Source organism: Chrysochloris asiatica, unplaced genomic scaffold (assembly GCF_000296735.1).
Source record: "Chrysochloris asiatica unplaced genomic scaffold, ChrAsi1.0 scaffold00096, whole genome shotgun sequence".
NCBI classification, from domain to species: Eukaryota; Metazoa; Chordata; class Mammalia; order Afrosoricida; family Chrysochloridae; genus Chrysochloris; species Chrysochloris asiatica.
This window is the reverse complement of record NW_006408614.1, coordinates 5,557,394-5,572,207: the sequence shown is the minus strand read 5'-3', so window position 1 is coordinate 5,572,207 and position 14,814 is coordinate 5,557,394. Positions and strand designations below refer to the sequence as shown.

Below are 14,814 nucleotides of genomic sequence, written 5' to 3'. Positions count from 1 at the left end.
CTACAGTTACCCAGTGGGTGCACTTGTCAAAGAAAGGCTGGAAGGCAACTGCCCACATGCTCCTCCTTGTCACATATCCACAGTACCACATGCTGCCAAGAGAGGGCGCCTTGTTCAAATTCACACAGAGGTGCCCTGTGAGCCGACTTCGTGGTTAGACTTTGGGTTTACATTTGTTGTTACTTGGTGCCATCGATTCGGTTCCAACTCATATTGTTTTTAGGTGCCGTCAAGTCGGTTCTGATTCATGCATCTTAGACACAACAGAACAAAACACTTCCCAGCCCTGGCCCATCTCACATACTCAGCATTCTGGTGCACATATTCAGATCCACTGCTATTCATATGGTTTCCAGTGGGTAACCGTTCAGAAGTGGATCACCTCTCCTTCTTAATCTGTCTGAGTCTGGAAGCTCAGCTGAAAACTGTCCACCAGGGTGATCCTGCCAACATTTAAAATACCGTTGGCAGAGTTCCCAGCATCACAGCAACATGTAAGCTACCACAGTAAGACAAACTGACAGAGCTCCTTCTAGCAACCCTAATAGGGTTTCTGAGGAGTGGTTGGTGGGTTTGACCTTGTGGTCTGGTGCTTATCCGACAGCGCCACAGCAGGTTTACATTGTTGTGAGGTGCCATTGAGTTGGTACCGACTCATAGCGACCCTAGGCACCACAGAACAAAACACTGTCCAGTCCTGTGCCAACCTCACCATTAGATTTATGCCTATGTGTTATGTTGTTGGGTGTTGTTGAGTGGGTTTCAACTTATGGTGACCCGTATGAGAGTGGAACAGTCCCATAGGGTTTCCTAGGCTCTCATGTTAACGGGAGCAGACGGCCTGCTCTTTTCTCCTTCAGAGCTGCTGGGTGAGTTCAAACCACCAACCTTTCAGTCACCAGTCAAGCATTTGACCATTGTGTCACCATGGCCCCCTGCGTGCTATCATTAGGTCTCATATTCAATCTTTGGTTTAGCTCTGCGGGTTGGTACTAGCGTTCGGGTTAACAGCTTGAAGGAAGTGGATATTTAGGGCTTAAGGAGAGACTTGGGCTGACAATGCTGGTCCATCTAAGGGTAGAAAATAGGAAGCAACCAAGAACCAGTGGCCCTGTCCACCCCCATCCCCCACCCCCAGTTAGGAGATAATGCCACACACAGGTGAGCCATCCCCGCTAAGTGTCTGTCCCTGCCTGACCCCCTCCATGGCTTACCATCTGCGCTCACCACCACCTTGATCAAGGTCAGGGTCCCCACACGGGTGGCCTCCTTGCTCGTCTCCATCTGACTGAGGAAGAACTTCATCAGCTCCTTGGGGTAGGAGCGGGCTGTGGAGAGGAGGACCAATCTCATCATATCCAGAGCCAGGAGCTCAGAAGAGTCAGGCGTCCAAAAGCCCAAACCAACTCCTCCTACCTTACCCAGCACTGTGAAGCCCACCTTATCCAACAATGTGAAGCTCCCTTACCCAGCTCTATGAAGCCCACCTTACCCAGCTCTGTGAAGCCCACCTTACCCAGCGCTATGAAGCAGTGTCCAATCTCCACCAGGTTCTGGCTGCTGTACTGCTGGGCTCGGGTGGTGGCGCACACCTGGGGGAGGCAGATGTGCAGGGAGGGTGTGAGGCCACACACAGGGGCTGTAGTATGGGGGAGGCACCCAAGTGGATGCACGGGGCTCATGCCGTCCCCTCCCTACCAGGTCTCACCTGCACATGCAGCTCTGTGAAGATGGTGTGCAGCTGCATTTGTGGGACGGGGGTGTTGGTGACCACCGAGACCTCTAGGATCTGCCTCAGGACCTGCAGCAGGTGGGCTACTGCTGACAGAACACTGCCCACCCACCGCGGTCCAGATGCCTTCCATTCTGCTACTGTTACACAGGTGGTCCTACCATCACCACCCCAAGGTGGTTACAGATGCTGACCCAGGTCCCACTCCAGAACCCCTGAGCTGACACTGAATCTCAAAGACCACCCCTGGTCACTGCGGAGCCCCAAGTCTCCCAAGCTAGGCCCGAGCACCAAGGAGGCTGCCCAGGCCCAGGGCTCAGAAGGGTAGTTCCCCCCCCCCTCACCTGGGCTACCTCTCTCACCTGGGTGGCCCCTTGCTTACCTGGGTGATGAAGAGGGCCTCCAGGCTGCCCTGGTACTCGGCCAGCAGTAGAGGGATGTAGTCATAGACCTGCTCCCGAAGGTCATCACTGGGCAGTAAGAGGTTCAGAATGGGCTTCAGAGACTTGATGACCCCCAGCTTGACCTGCCAGGAGATGGGGCCTTCAGACTCATCTTCCCAGACCCTCAGCAAGGCCACCGATGTCAGCCTGGCCCATCGGGTCATAAGACAAAGGACAGAAAGGGGCTCAGAAGTTGAATCGAACGCTACCTGAGCCCAGTTGGTGGGTCCATCTCTGTCATTTACTAGCCTGGTGACCTCAGAAAAGGACTTGACCTCTCTGGACTATGGGCTGAATTTTGTCCCCATAATGGTAAGCTGGGAGTCCTTGTGTGGCAGTGTGGATTAATGCACCAGACTGCAAAGCCGTTTGAACTTCTAGGTCGGTAGTTCAAGCTCACCAGCTGCTCCTCGGAAACCCTATATGGATTCGCTATGAGTCGGAACCGACTCCATGGCACTCAACAACAACAATGGTCAGCTGACATCTGACTTGCTGTGCTTGGGAACATGGCCTTGCTGAGAAATATGGGTTTTCTTTTGCCAACAGTTAAGCTCAATGAGGTTGTATTAGAGCAAGAAACAAAACCCCACAGGCATCAAGCGGATGGTGACTCCCAGAGGTCCTACAGGGCAGCGGAGAACTGCCCTACAGGCTGTAAATCCCTGTAGGAGCAGACTTCCTAATCTTTCTCCCTCCGAGCAGCCAGGGGGTTGGAACCGCCGACCTTCACCCACTGCACCACCAGGGACCCTTCTGAGTGGCACCTTATCAAAGTGAGGGACAGGTGCAGAAGCAGGGTCACACAGCGGGGAGCAAGCAAGCCAGGCTCCACCTACAAGCCAAGAAATGCCCACGGCTGCCCAGGGCTGGAGGAGACAGAACAGGGACCTTCCCCTCGAGCCTCGGAGAGCCCTGACCACTCTGTGCCCACTCTCTGCTTTTGGGACTCCGACCTCCAGACTGTGAGACATTCTATTTCTATTGTGTGTTGTTGTTAAGTGCCATCAAGTCAGCTCTGACTCAAAGTGACCCTGTATAGAGTTTCCAAGGAGCAGTTGGTAGGTTTGAACCGCCAACCTCACAGTTAGCAGTCCAGTGCTGATCTTACAGCTCCGCACCAGAACTCCTCTGCTGTGTAAAATACCCATCATGGTGTTTTCTTACTATTGTTGTTGTTGTGAAGTGCCGTCGAGTTGGTTCCGACCCACAGGAACCCTTATAGGGTTTCTGAGGAGCAGCTGATGAGCTTGAACCGCCAACCTTGCAGTTCAAACAACTTTGCAGTCTGGTGCATTTACCCACAGTGCCACATGAGGACTTCTTTCTTACTGTCACCCCTCGGAAACAAAGACACTGTGCCCAGTCTCCTCATCTGTGACACAGGGGTAGATACTCATGGCCCTATACCACACAGCTCAGGGAGGGAAGCTGTTCAGAAGACCACCTGGTCCACAACAGGTTCTGGAGAATCCCCATCAGCATGGGTCACTGACCAGGCCCCTACCACCCTGGGCCTCATACTGCTTCCTGACGGAGTCCTTCCGGCCCCTTAGGCAGGGACATCAAAGCCTGGGAGAGCTGGGGCCCTAGAAGGAACATGTCTCACCTCGGGATTGTCGTTCCTCAGCCACACGGTCACAAAGTAGCGGTACATGGGGAAGAGCTTCGTGGCAAACTGCTCCTCAGTCATCACGGGGTACACACTGTTCTCCAGGTGTTTCAGGTAGAACTGGACTGTCTCACAGAAGGTCTCCATGGCTGCCATGGTGGGAGAGGCAGTCATCCACAGCCGGTGGGGGGGAGCACAGATGGACACTTACTTGCCACTTTCTCCTCCTCACGTGTCCATAGCAGGCAAGTTGGGAGGTAGACAGGTACATAGCTGGAAAAATTCCATCTGTGTCTGTCTGTCTCCCCTGTCTTTATCCTGTGTGTGTTGTTATATAGTGCTATCGAGTCAGTTCTGATTCATAGCTACCCTGTATAGGGTTTCTGAGGAATGGCTGGTGGATTTGAACTGCCAACCTTGAGGTTAGCAGTCCAGTGCTGATCCTACAGCACCACATCCCAAGAGAGGTGTCCAGTCTGTCCTCTCAAGGGCCTGGATATGAATCTTTCCCCACACATGTCTCAGGGGGCTCTGGGCAGCAAATACACTTGGCATCTTTTCTAAGACACCAGGGTCTTGTATCCCAGAGAGATGAAGTGATCAAGCTAGCCCTGGACAAGGGGGTCAGACTTCAATAGCATGCACGTCATTGTTGTCAGCGGCCACTGAGTTGGCCTTGACTCATAGCCACCCCCACACACAGTGAAATTACCCAGTCCTATGACACCCGCATAAGGAGCTCTGGTAGCGTGGTGGTTACGAATTGGGCTGCAAACCTTAAGGTCAGCGGTTCGAAACTACCAGCCGCTCCACGGGAAAAGATGAGGCTTTCTACTCCCGTAAAGATTTACACCCTCGGAAACCCTGTACAGGGTCGCTATGGGTCGGAACCGACTCGGCAGCACATAACAACAACAACAACAACGACACCCGCATAATCAGTGAGGTCACTGACTCATTTTAGGGAGTAGATGACCAGGGCTATCTTCCTAGTTGATCTTAGCTTAGAAACGCTGCTGAAAGCTGTCCAGCAACAAGCAAGCCTCCACTGACTTGTGGGTGGCAGCTGGGCCTGAAGCGCATTGACTGGGAATCAAACCTGTGTCTCCAGCATGGGACTGACCACCAGTGTTGCCATAAACAGCACCGAATTGGTTGTCTTAAAGACAACTCTGACTCCTGGGGGCCCCATGTGCGTCATCATAAAGCTGCGCTCCACGGGGTTTACAGTGGCTAGTGTTTGGGAAGTGGATTACCAGGCCTTTCTTGCGTGGTGCCTCTGTCTGGACTAGAATCCCCAGCCTTTTGGTTAACAGCTGAGCACAGTGGCCACTTTGTAAATAGCATGAGAGCCTTACACAAATTACACCCCTTGGGCACATTGTCCTGGGACCCCCAACACACTCCCACAAACCCCTCCTGAAATATTGAACTGCAGACTGAGCTCCAGGGGCCTTGGGAATAGCTTCTTCCATCCAGCTGTGACCTTTGAGTCACACACAACTGGAGATGGAACAGATGCCTGAGAAAGAGTCCGCTGTCACAGATGATGTCCCCACCGGGGTCGGCAGGACACGTACCTCCACAGATCACCTGGCGCATCTTGGACTCGTTGGCAAGTCTCAGCATCGTGAATATGGTGGCCAGGGTGATGCCCATGTATGGCATGAACTCAAACACTGTAGGGAGAGACACAGGGGTGGGGTCAGCCAGGAGCAGACAGAAAGGGCAGCACAAGACCCATCCTGACATCCAGGGTCCCGCCAACTGACAGCCATTCCTGTTTCATGCCACAGCGAGGCGCTTTACACCCCAGTCTTCCCTGGGTATTTTATTTTCTACTGTAGCTCAACACCCACGCCAAAGCTTGGCATGGAGCGAAAGCATAGTATATATTTGTGGAATGAAAAAAGGGAGCGATATGGAGGAAACAGGAAGAGAGAGAGATGTGAAGACAGCAATGGAGGTAGAGGAGACAGAGAGAGACTCATGAGAGACAGAAACACAGATAGTGTTGGCAGAGGAACGAAGAGACACACCTGACAGACAGGAAACCAGAAGGCATCTTGAGAGCTGAGGGAGATTAAAGAAATGAAGCTTATAGAGTTGAAGCCAAAAGGAATGGCAGAGAAAGATGAGAAAAGACAGAGGTGGAAAGGATGGGACAGAGACAAAGACAGATGAGAGTCAGAGGCCATGAGGGGGCACTGGGCTGACCAGAACCTAAAGCTTGAGGACTGTGGGCCTTCCTACCATTGCCGTTGGCCATCTTAGCCAAGGTAACAATGACAAACTCGTCGCAGAGGTTGAGGGGCTTGAGTTGGTGCTGCAGCTGGAACATGACCAAGCTGAAATGGTTTCGGGACAGAGCCACCAGAGTGTCACTGGCCACTTCGGCCCTGACATAGCTTTCCATCTGTAGGGGGACCAGAGAGCGATATGGGGTGCCACCATCAGCTGTGTGCCTTCATGAAAGCCCTCCTCCACCACGTATCCTCCACCCTGCTGAGTTCCCCAAGGCTGATGAGCATCGCTGGCCATGGCCAATGGACCAGCAGGTGGGGAGCCCTCCCTGGAGCACAGGACTCGGCTACCTCAGGGGCTTCCCTCATCTCCTTGAAAGCGATGGCAACCAGTCTCTGGACACAGTGCTCCTCCAGCTCCCCTTCCTGCTGGATGATTTCCTGGAGAATGTTGTAAATGTTGACCTTGCGCTGAGTGGAAATCTGGGGAACAATATGGCGGGTGGAAAGATCCCTAGGTTGGGCAGTCATGTCTGGGAGTGGACTTAGCCCTACCCCAGCACCAGAAGTCCAATTAGCTCCATATTCCTTACTTCTCCCTCCCACTTCCTCCTTCTGTATATCCCTTCTTGGTAAAATCAAACACCATTCACAAAACCATCCAAGCCACAGTTCCAGACTCCTTCATCTCTAATTCCTTCTCCTCTCCACCTGATGCTTTCAGCTGCTCCCGTTAACATGACCTGCAAATTTATTCCCCTTCCATTTCCAGCCCAGCATATTCAACACTTGAGTTCTCCACAAGATTGGCAATGACCGTTTTGAAAGGTAAGTTCGCCCTGCCCTTTGCCCTAGTGAGCATTTGTGATAAGAAGACTTGTATATTTTGATTCCTACATGGCCAAACTTCGTCTCTCATACTTTGGACATATTGTCAGGAGGGAACAGTCACTGGAGAAGGATATCATGTTTGGTAAGATGGAGGGTAGAAGAAAAAGAGGAAGACCCCAACAAGATGGATTGGCCAGGTGGCAGCATCAATGGACTCAAGTGTGGCAACAGTAGTGAGGTTGGCCAGGATCGGACATTGTTTCATTCTGCTGTGCATAAGGTCGCTATGAGTCGGTGCCGACTCAATGGCATCTAACAACAACAACAACAAACATAGCACTTATCATAATTGGTAAGATCTGATTTAGAATTTAATTGGGAAAATCAATTGTGTTCCTAAAGTTAAAGTTGAAACATAATATTTTTGAGACTGACTCTCGGATAATTAGGCATGACTATCCAGTCTTCTGAGTCCTGGCGTGACGCTGTGGGTTAATGCGCGCGACTGCAAAGTCGGTTTGAACCACAAGGTTGGCAGTTCAAGCTCACCAGCCAATCCTTGGAAACCCTATACAGGGTTGCTATGGATCAGAGCCGGCTCGATGGCACTTAACAACAGTAACAAAAAAATCCACTCTTCAGAAACAAGGGTTGACTTTACTTAATGAGCCATGACCTTCTAGTCCCTTGGGGAAATGGACTACCCCCTCAAGTGATCAAGAAGGTCACTAACTGAAAGTCCAGCCACCTTAGAAAATGCGGGGTCAGCAAGAACTTGTGGTCTATGGCCATACCAACCTGATGGCACTTGATCTCCTCTGATCTGTGGAGGTAAGCAAACTCAGACCTAGTTGATACTTGGGTGAGAGACTTTCTGTGAGTACCAAGTTTAAATACCAATGGTCTGTTAGTCGGTTGTACTGTGGTGGCCTGCATGTCGCTGTGATGCTGAAAGCTATGCCACTGGCACTTCAAATACCAGCAGGGTCACCCACAGTGGACAAGTGTCAGCAGAGCTTCCAGACTAAGACAGACTAGGAATAAGGAATCGGTGGTCCACCTCGGAGGGATTAACCCTGAAAACCTTTTGCATAGCAGCAGAACATTGTTCCCTATTGTTCCAGAACATGAACCCTTCAGGTTGAAAGGCACTCAAAATACGACTGGGGAAGAGCTGCTTCCTCCAAGTCAACTTGACCTTAATGATGTGGATGTGGTTGTTCTTGTTGCAAGATGCCACTGAGTTGATCCTAAGTCACAGCAATCCTATGCACAACACAACAAAACAGTGCCCAAGTCTGCACCATCCTCACTACTGTTGCTTTGGGCCCAGTGTGTCAACCCACCACATTGGGGGTCTTCCTCTTTGAGCGGACCCTCTGCTTTACCAAGCACGATGTCCCTCTCCAAGGACTAGTCCCTCCTAAAAACATGTCCGAAATGAGAGGAAGTCTCCCCCTCCTTGCTTCTAAATATCCTTCTGGCTGTACTTCATCCAAAATAGACTAGTTTGGTCTTCTGACAGTCTACGGTATTTTGACTATTGTTCCTCAACACCGTAACTCAAATGCATCGATTCTTCTCTGTTCTTCCTTACTCATTGTCCAGCTTTCACATGCTTATGAGGTGGCTGAAAATACCATGGCTTGGGTCCAGCATACCTCAGTGACATTTTCCTCTTTAAAACTTTAAAGAAGTCTTTTGCAGCACATTTGCTCAATGCAATATGTTGTTTGATTTCTTGATTGCTGCTTCCATAAGTGTTGATTGTGGACCAACTAAAATGCAATCTTTGACAACTTCAATCTTTTCTCTATTTATCATGGTGTTGTTTATTGGCTCGGTTGTGAAGAGTTTTGTTTTCTTTACACTGAACTGTAATCCATACTGAAGGCTGCACTCTTTGATCTTCATCATCTAGTGGTTCAAATGCTTGTCAATTTCAGCAAGCAAGATTGTGTCATCTGCATATCACAGGTTGTTAACGAGCCTTCCTCCTACCCTAATGCTGTATTTTTCTCCATATAGTCCAGCTTCTCAGGTTATTTGCTCAGCATGCAGACTGAATAAGTATAGCAAAAGGATACACCCTTTCTGATTTTAAACCACGCAGCATCTCTCCTGCTATCAGAAGGGGATAGTTCCGTGATATGATGCTTAGTAAAGTAGAGAGCCAGCAAAACAGAAGAAGACCCTCTAACGAGGTGGACTGACAGAGTGGCAGCAGCATTGGGCTCAAATTTAACAATCGTGAGGATGACGCAGGACCAGGCGTGTGTCATTCTGTTGTGCATGGGGACACTATGAGTGGGAACCAGCTCAATGGAATCTAACAACAAGATTAGGAGCAGTCACTCAAATGGATAGGTTATACAGCATTCCGCAAGGAGCTCTGCTAGCATAGTGGTTACGAATAGTGCTGAGAACCTCAAGGTCAGCAGTTCAAAACTACCAGCTGCTCCGTGGGAGAAAGATGAGGCTTTCTGCTCCTGTAAAGATTTACAGCCTGGGAAACCCTGTACAGGGTCACTATAAGCCGGAACCAACTCCACAGCACATAACCACCACCACCACAGATGAAATCTGGTAGAGACAGCCTTTGTTTGTCATTCTTGGGATAGCAAATAATGGAAGCTTCAAAGAATCCTAATGAAAGCTCCTGGGACCCCGGTATCTCAGAGGAGAACTTGGCTCCACATGGTTTTGAATGGCTGATTTTTCAGAAGCGGATCACTGGATCTTTCTTATGAGTCATTTCTGGTGAACTCCAACTGCCAACCTGTTGGGTGGGAGCCAAACACATTAACCATTTCACCACGCCGGGCTGCCTAAAATCCAGAGGTTCTTGAAGAACAGTCTATAAAGCGGCAGCGGCAGCATCACTTGGGAACTTGCCAGAAACGCTGATTCTTAAGTCCCGTCATGGACCGAATGAATCAGAATCGCCCAGGAATCTGTGTTGAACAAGCCCTCCAGGTATCTGCAATGTACACTTACAGGTGAGTACGTGGTCCTACCGTTGTCCTCTCACACAAGGTCTACTATGATCTCAGGTTACCACGTGTTTCATCACTCCCTTCAACATCCTCTACCCTAGCCTCATCACTGGGCAAACACCTCTGCCTTGTCACATGCTGTCTCTGCATCTGCCATGTCTTGGTACCCCCAGTCCACCTGTTCGGGTCTCCATCTTTATAACAGACTCTAAGGCAATGGCTCCCAAACTCACTGTGTCAGAATCCAGGGAATCTTTTCAAAGCTATGAAAACCCCAGGGTCCACCCCCACTAGAGATACTGAGTCAACTGGACTTCAGGAAGAAGAGGAGACGCCCATGGTCACTGAGTCGATTCCAACTCACAGTGACCCTGCAGGACAGAACAGAATTGCACCTAAGGGTTTCCGAGGTTGTAAATCTTTATGGGAGCAGGCAGACTCATCTGCCTCCCTGGTGGGTTTGAACCGCCAGCCATGTGGTTAGCAGCCTAACACTTACCCCACTGTGCCACCAGGGGTCCTTAATGAGAGGAATGGTGGTTGTGTGCCATCAGGTCGATTTTGACTCATAATGACCCTGTAGAGGGTGTCTGAAGTTGTCATTGTTTACAGGAGAAAGCCTTATCTTTCTCCCATGGAGCAATTGGCAGATTCAAACTGCTGGCCTTGAGGTTAACAACCCAGCTCCTATTCCATTATGCTACAAGAGGAGTTGTTGTTGTTAAGTGCTGTTGAGTCAGTTCTGACTCACAGCAATCCTGCATAGGGTTTCCAAGGAGTGGCTGCTGAGCTTGAACCGCTGACCTAGTGGTTCAAATTGACCATGCAGTCCAGCGCATGAACCCACAGTGTCACGCCAGGACTCCAACAAGAGGAGTACCTAGGTGTTATTCTAAGGGTTGGAGGTTTGCATCCACCCAGAAGTGACTTGAAAGAAAGATCTGGTAATCTACTTCCAAAATATTTGTTATTATAAACTCTATGTGGAGCCATAGAGGATGGTTAAACTCCCAAAACTACTGCCCTGAGACAATCTTTAAACCTTAAACTACAAAGATTCCCTGAAGCCTTCTTTAAGTCGAACAGTTGTTATTCTTAGAGGCTGTTGAGTCAGTTCCAGCCCATAGCGACACTGGGTGCAACAAACCAAAACACCGCATCGTCCTGGGCCATCCGCACAGTTGCTGCTACACTCGAGGCCATTGCTCCTACCACTGTGCCAGTCCAACTTCTTGGGGGTCTCCCTCTCTTTCGCTGACCCTCCACTTTATCAAGCATGACATCCTTCTGCAGTGACTGGTCCCTCCTGAAAATATGTCCGAAGTATGAGAGATGATATCTGGTCATCTTGGCTTCTAAGGAGCACTCTGGCTGCACTTCTTCCAACGCAGATCTGTTGGTTCTTTTGGCAGCCCATGGCACTTTCAATACTCTCCTCCAATACCATAACTCAAAAGCATCAATTCTTCTACGGTCTTCCTTATTCACTGTCCAGCTTTTGCATGCATATGAGGTTATTGAAAATACCATGGCTTGGGTCAGGTGCACCTTAGTCCTCAAGCTGACATCTCTGCTCTTCAACACTTTAAAAAGATCTTGAACATGAGATTTGTCTAATGCGATACATCATTTAATTTCTTACCTGCTGCTTCCGTGAGTGTTGATAGGTTATCCAAGCAAACAGTTGTCTAGCTTAACTAGTAACAGAGTCTGCCTTGAGTATTTTGCTCTTGTAAGAACTATCTATCCCTATTCCTAACCCTGACTCTAAGCCAATTCATAATAACCACTTGCATGACTAGATAGGAAACTTAGGGGAAGTGAGTTTATGTTAATGGGGGAGAAACAACTTGGAAAAAGACAAGGGCTGCACAACTTGAAAAATGCCATTGTCACTGAATATTACACGTAAAAACTGTTCTGCTACGTGTATTTTCAGCAACAACAAAAAAAGCAAAATGAATTATTAGAAAAAAAGAATGAAAAGTAAGGAGCACAACTATGACACACAAGAGGTGGTCAGGACTCAAGGTCAAGTTGACAGCAAGTGGTTTGGTTTCACTGTTTGGTTCAAGGAGTAAAAATCCTCCTGGTCTTGCCCATCTGAGTCCCAGCACCTGGCTCACAGTGACTGAGTGCTGAATGGTGGATTGAGCTCCACGGAGGAGACAGCAACGGAGGGGCTCTACCTCAGGTATCTGCAGACAGCGGATGAGAGCATTCATCACCATAGAGGGGTCACTGCTGGCCTTTTCTGTGATTATCACCGAGGCCAGCATCTTCCTCATGTCGGGGCCTACCCACCCAACGTCTGTCTTGGTTGGGTCGCTCTCCATAATGTTCAGGAGATTCGTGACTTGTTGGAAAGTCCCTGAAATGAAGATAGCACAGCTTCAGTACCAAGAGGTTCCTGGTCTCTCCTGCACTAGAATGTCCATATCTGTGATGGAGCAGATGGGGAAACTGAGGCCTGCACCGAGACTGACCCTCATAGTTCCTTTGCCACCATCAAGAGAGCCCTGGGGGTGCAGTGGGTTAAGCATTGGCCTACTAACCAAAAGATTGTTGGTTTGAACCAACCAACCAACCAATCTGTCTACTTCCATAAAGATGGCGGGTTCGGAAACCCCATGGAGCAGTTCCGCTCTGGCCTACAGGCTTGCTTTGAGTTGACTTCTTGGCAATGGGTTCTGACCTCCATCAACTTGTTCAAGAACATCCAGGTCATCACTTTCCTCTGACACATCTTTGTTAGAGTCTACTGTTGCTTCAGTCATCTCTTCCTCAAGTTCCTAATGCAAACAAGATTCGTGAAATATTTAGTGTGGTGGACACACCCTAAGGTGACCCCCAGTGACTTATGTATGCTCTTGTCCAATTTCCTCCCCTTGAGTGTAGGTGGAAACTTTAAGTAGCTTCTGACCAATACACTATAACAAAGGTGGAGGGATGGCACCATCACCAGACTAGAGAGAGACTTTTCTGCTGGCTTTGAAAAAATAAACAATCATGAGGTCAGCTGTTCTTGGAGAGAGTCACATGGGTAGAAAGTTGGGCACTTAAGTCTCAGTCTTACAACAACTAGGAACTGTAGGTGATCTCTGGGCAACTGGAATGTGGATGGTCTCTGGGCATTGAAGTCTCAGTCCTACAAACATTAAGAACTGTGGGTAGTTTCTGGGCTCTGAGGGCCTCAGTCCTATAACTAGGAACTGAATTCTGCCAACAACAACATGATCTTAGAAAATAACCAAGATCCAGCCAGACCAACACCTTGTCTGAAGTCTTGTAAGAGCCTGAACAAATAACCCAGACTTCTACCCCACAGAAACTGGGAGCTTTCAACTGCTAAGTTTGTGTTCCTTAATGGCATGGTCAAGAATGCTTCTCCCTCATTTCTAGACAAAGAAAGTTAGTGACAAAAGTAGTTCATCCCAGCACTTCTTAGCGCCCTTTCCAAAAAGTTTGTCAGCGTTAGCAGTTTCCTGCAGGTTTGCAACACCAACATAGCTGTCAAAATGGAGAACTGAAAAATCCCATATCCTCCCCACCCCCACCAATTTCCTTTATCCTGAAATTCATCTCTGGGTTTTTCCCAACCTTACAGGTTTCCCCCCCTGAGAATCCTTCAGAGACCTACTCTGGGCCCTTAATACTGACCTTTTGTTAGAATCCTTTTCGGGATAGAACAAAAACAAGAAACAGCTTTGTTCTTTGCCATACATACAGCAGAGGTTATGTGGGCCGAGGCAGGACCAGTTCTGAGTGAACTGAGACAGTTGATGCTCTCAGTCAATGCTGATGAGCAACAGGTCTCCCTCCAGGGTGGGAGGACTGCATCAGAACCTTCACCGTTAGGTCTCGGGCCTTTGGAACTTTGAGATCCAACTGCCTCCCTGAGTCTTTAGGAGACAAGCAGGAGAAAGATGAGGTTGTGGCTCCCACAAAGACTTAGTCTCAGAATCCCTGAAGAGCGATCGCACCTTGTCTTATGGAGTAGTTACGGGTCAGAATTGACACAATGGTACTGACTTTGGTTTGGGGGCTAGAAATGCCCCATCGTGTTGCTTTGAGAATCCCATTGTCCACCTGTGTGTGAGGAAGTATGATGGTCTGTTTGGAAAAGAGAAATGGGGGAGTGTGGTGATTCCTGGAGCCAGTCACATTTTTTCAAACCATCATAATGTGCTGGACCACAAGATCAATTTGAACAGCAAGGTCAGTGGTTCAAACCCACCAAATGCTCCTCAGAAACCCTACACAGAGTTGCTATGAGTCAAAACCGACTCGACAACACTTAACAACAACAGCAAAAGTAATAATAATAGTACTAAAAATGAAGATCTAAAGCAGAGTCCACCCTTGGCCTGCCAAACCCAGAGACTTTGGTGAAGATGGTTCTTCATAATGGCGAGGATGTTGCAAAATCAGCGCTCTTACGCTCTGGTCAAGCTCCCGAGGGACAATTTAGGGACCCACTCAAAGTATTTGCCCTGAGTGATGAAGTCTTTTGGGTCCCACCAAGTTCCTCTACTCTTACTTCTTCGCTGCCAAAAACCTAACCCATTGCTGGGATGTCAATCCCAGCTCATGGACACTTGTTACAGGTTCAAGTCCCAAAGAAGGATGATGACCACTATAATGTCCAATTTAGAGAATTTTATTGGCACAACAGACAGCTATAGCCAGACAGCAGGGAGACAGTAGCTTCTCCTAAGTCTGCCGTGTAGCAGGGAGCTGGTTGCTAGTTTATATATGCTAGGATCTTGGCTCAGGGTCTAGGGGCTTATCTAAAGGGATGTGCTGAAGCAGGGAGTACAAAAGCAGAGATAGCAGGTTAGTGTTAAAAAGGAAGACTACATAACAGCTAGCAAAGCCAGTATAATAAAGCAACAAATCAGTTTACATAGGTAGAGGAAAAAACTTAATATCAGTTTACATTGTTGTTGTTGTTAAG

General features: G+C 48.9%; 1 protein-coding gene across 1 annotated transcript in view; it reads right to left on the bottom strand.

The window, feature by feature from the left end:
• MROH2A (maestro heat-like repeat family member 2A) overlaps positions 1-14,814 on the bottom strand; it is a 78,443-nt gene that overhangs the window by 62,084 nt on the left and 1,545 nt on the right. The window contains exons 2-11 of the mRNA XM_006866812.1: positions 12,553-12,649; positions 12,047-12,228; positions 6,382-6,513; positions 6,041-6,203; positions 5,368-5,466; positions 3,785-3,936; positions 2,115-2,258; positions 1,709-1,801; positions 1,517-1,592; positions 1,215-1,328 (exon numbers count right to left, since the gene is read on the bottom strand). Of these exons, the coding sequence (XP_006866874.1) occupies positions 1,215-1,328; positions 1,517-1,592; positions 1,709-1,801; positions 2,115-2,258; positions 3,785-3,936; positions 5,368-5,466; positions 6,041-6,203; positions 6,382-6,513; positions 12,047-12,228; positions 12,553-12,649 (1,252 nt within the window). The remainder of the gene's footprint in view (positions 1-1,214; positions 1,329-1,516; positions 1,593-1,708; positions 1,802-2,114; positions 2,259-3,784; positions 3,937-5,367; positions 5,467-6,040; positions 6,204-6,381; positions 6,514-12,046; positions 12,229-12,552; positions 12,650-14,814) is intronic.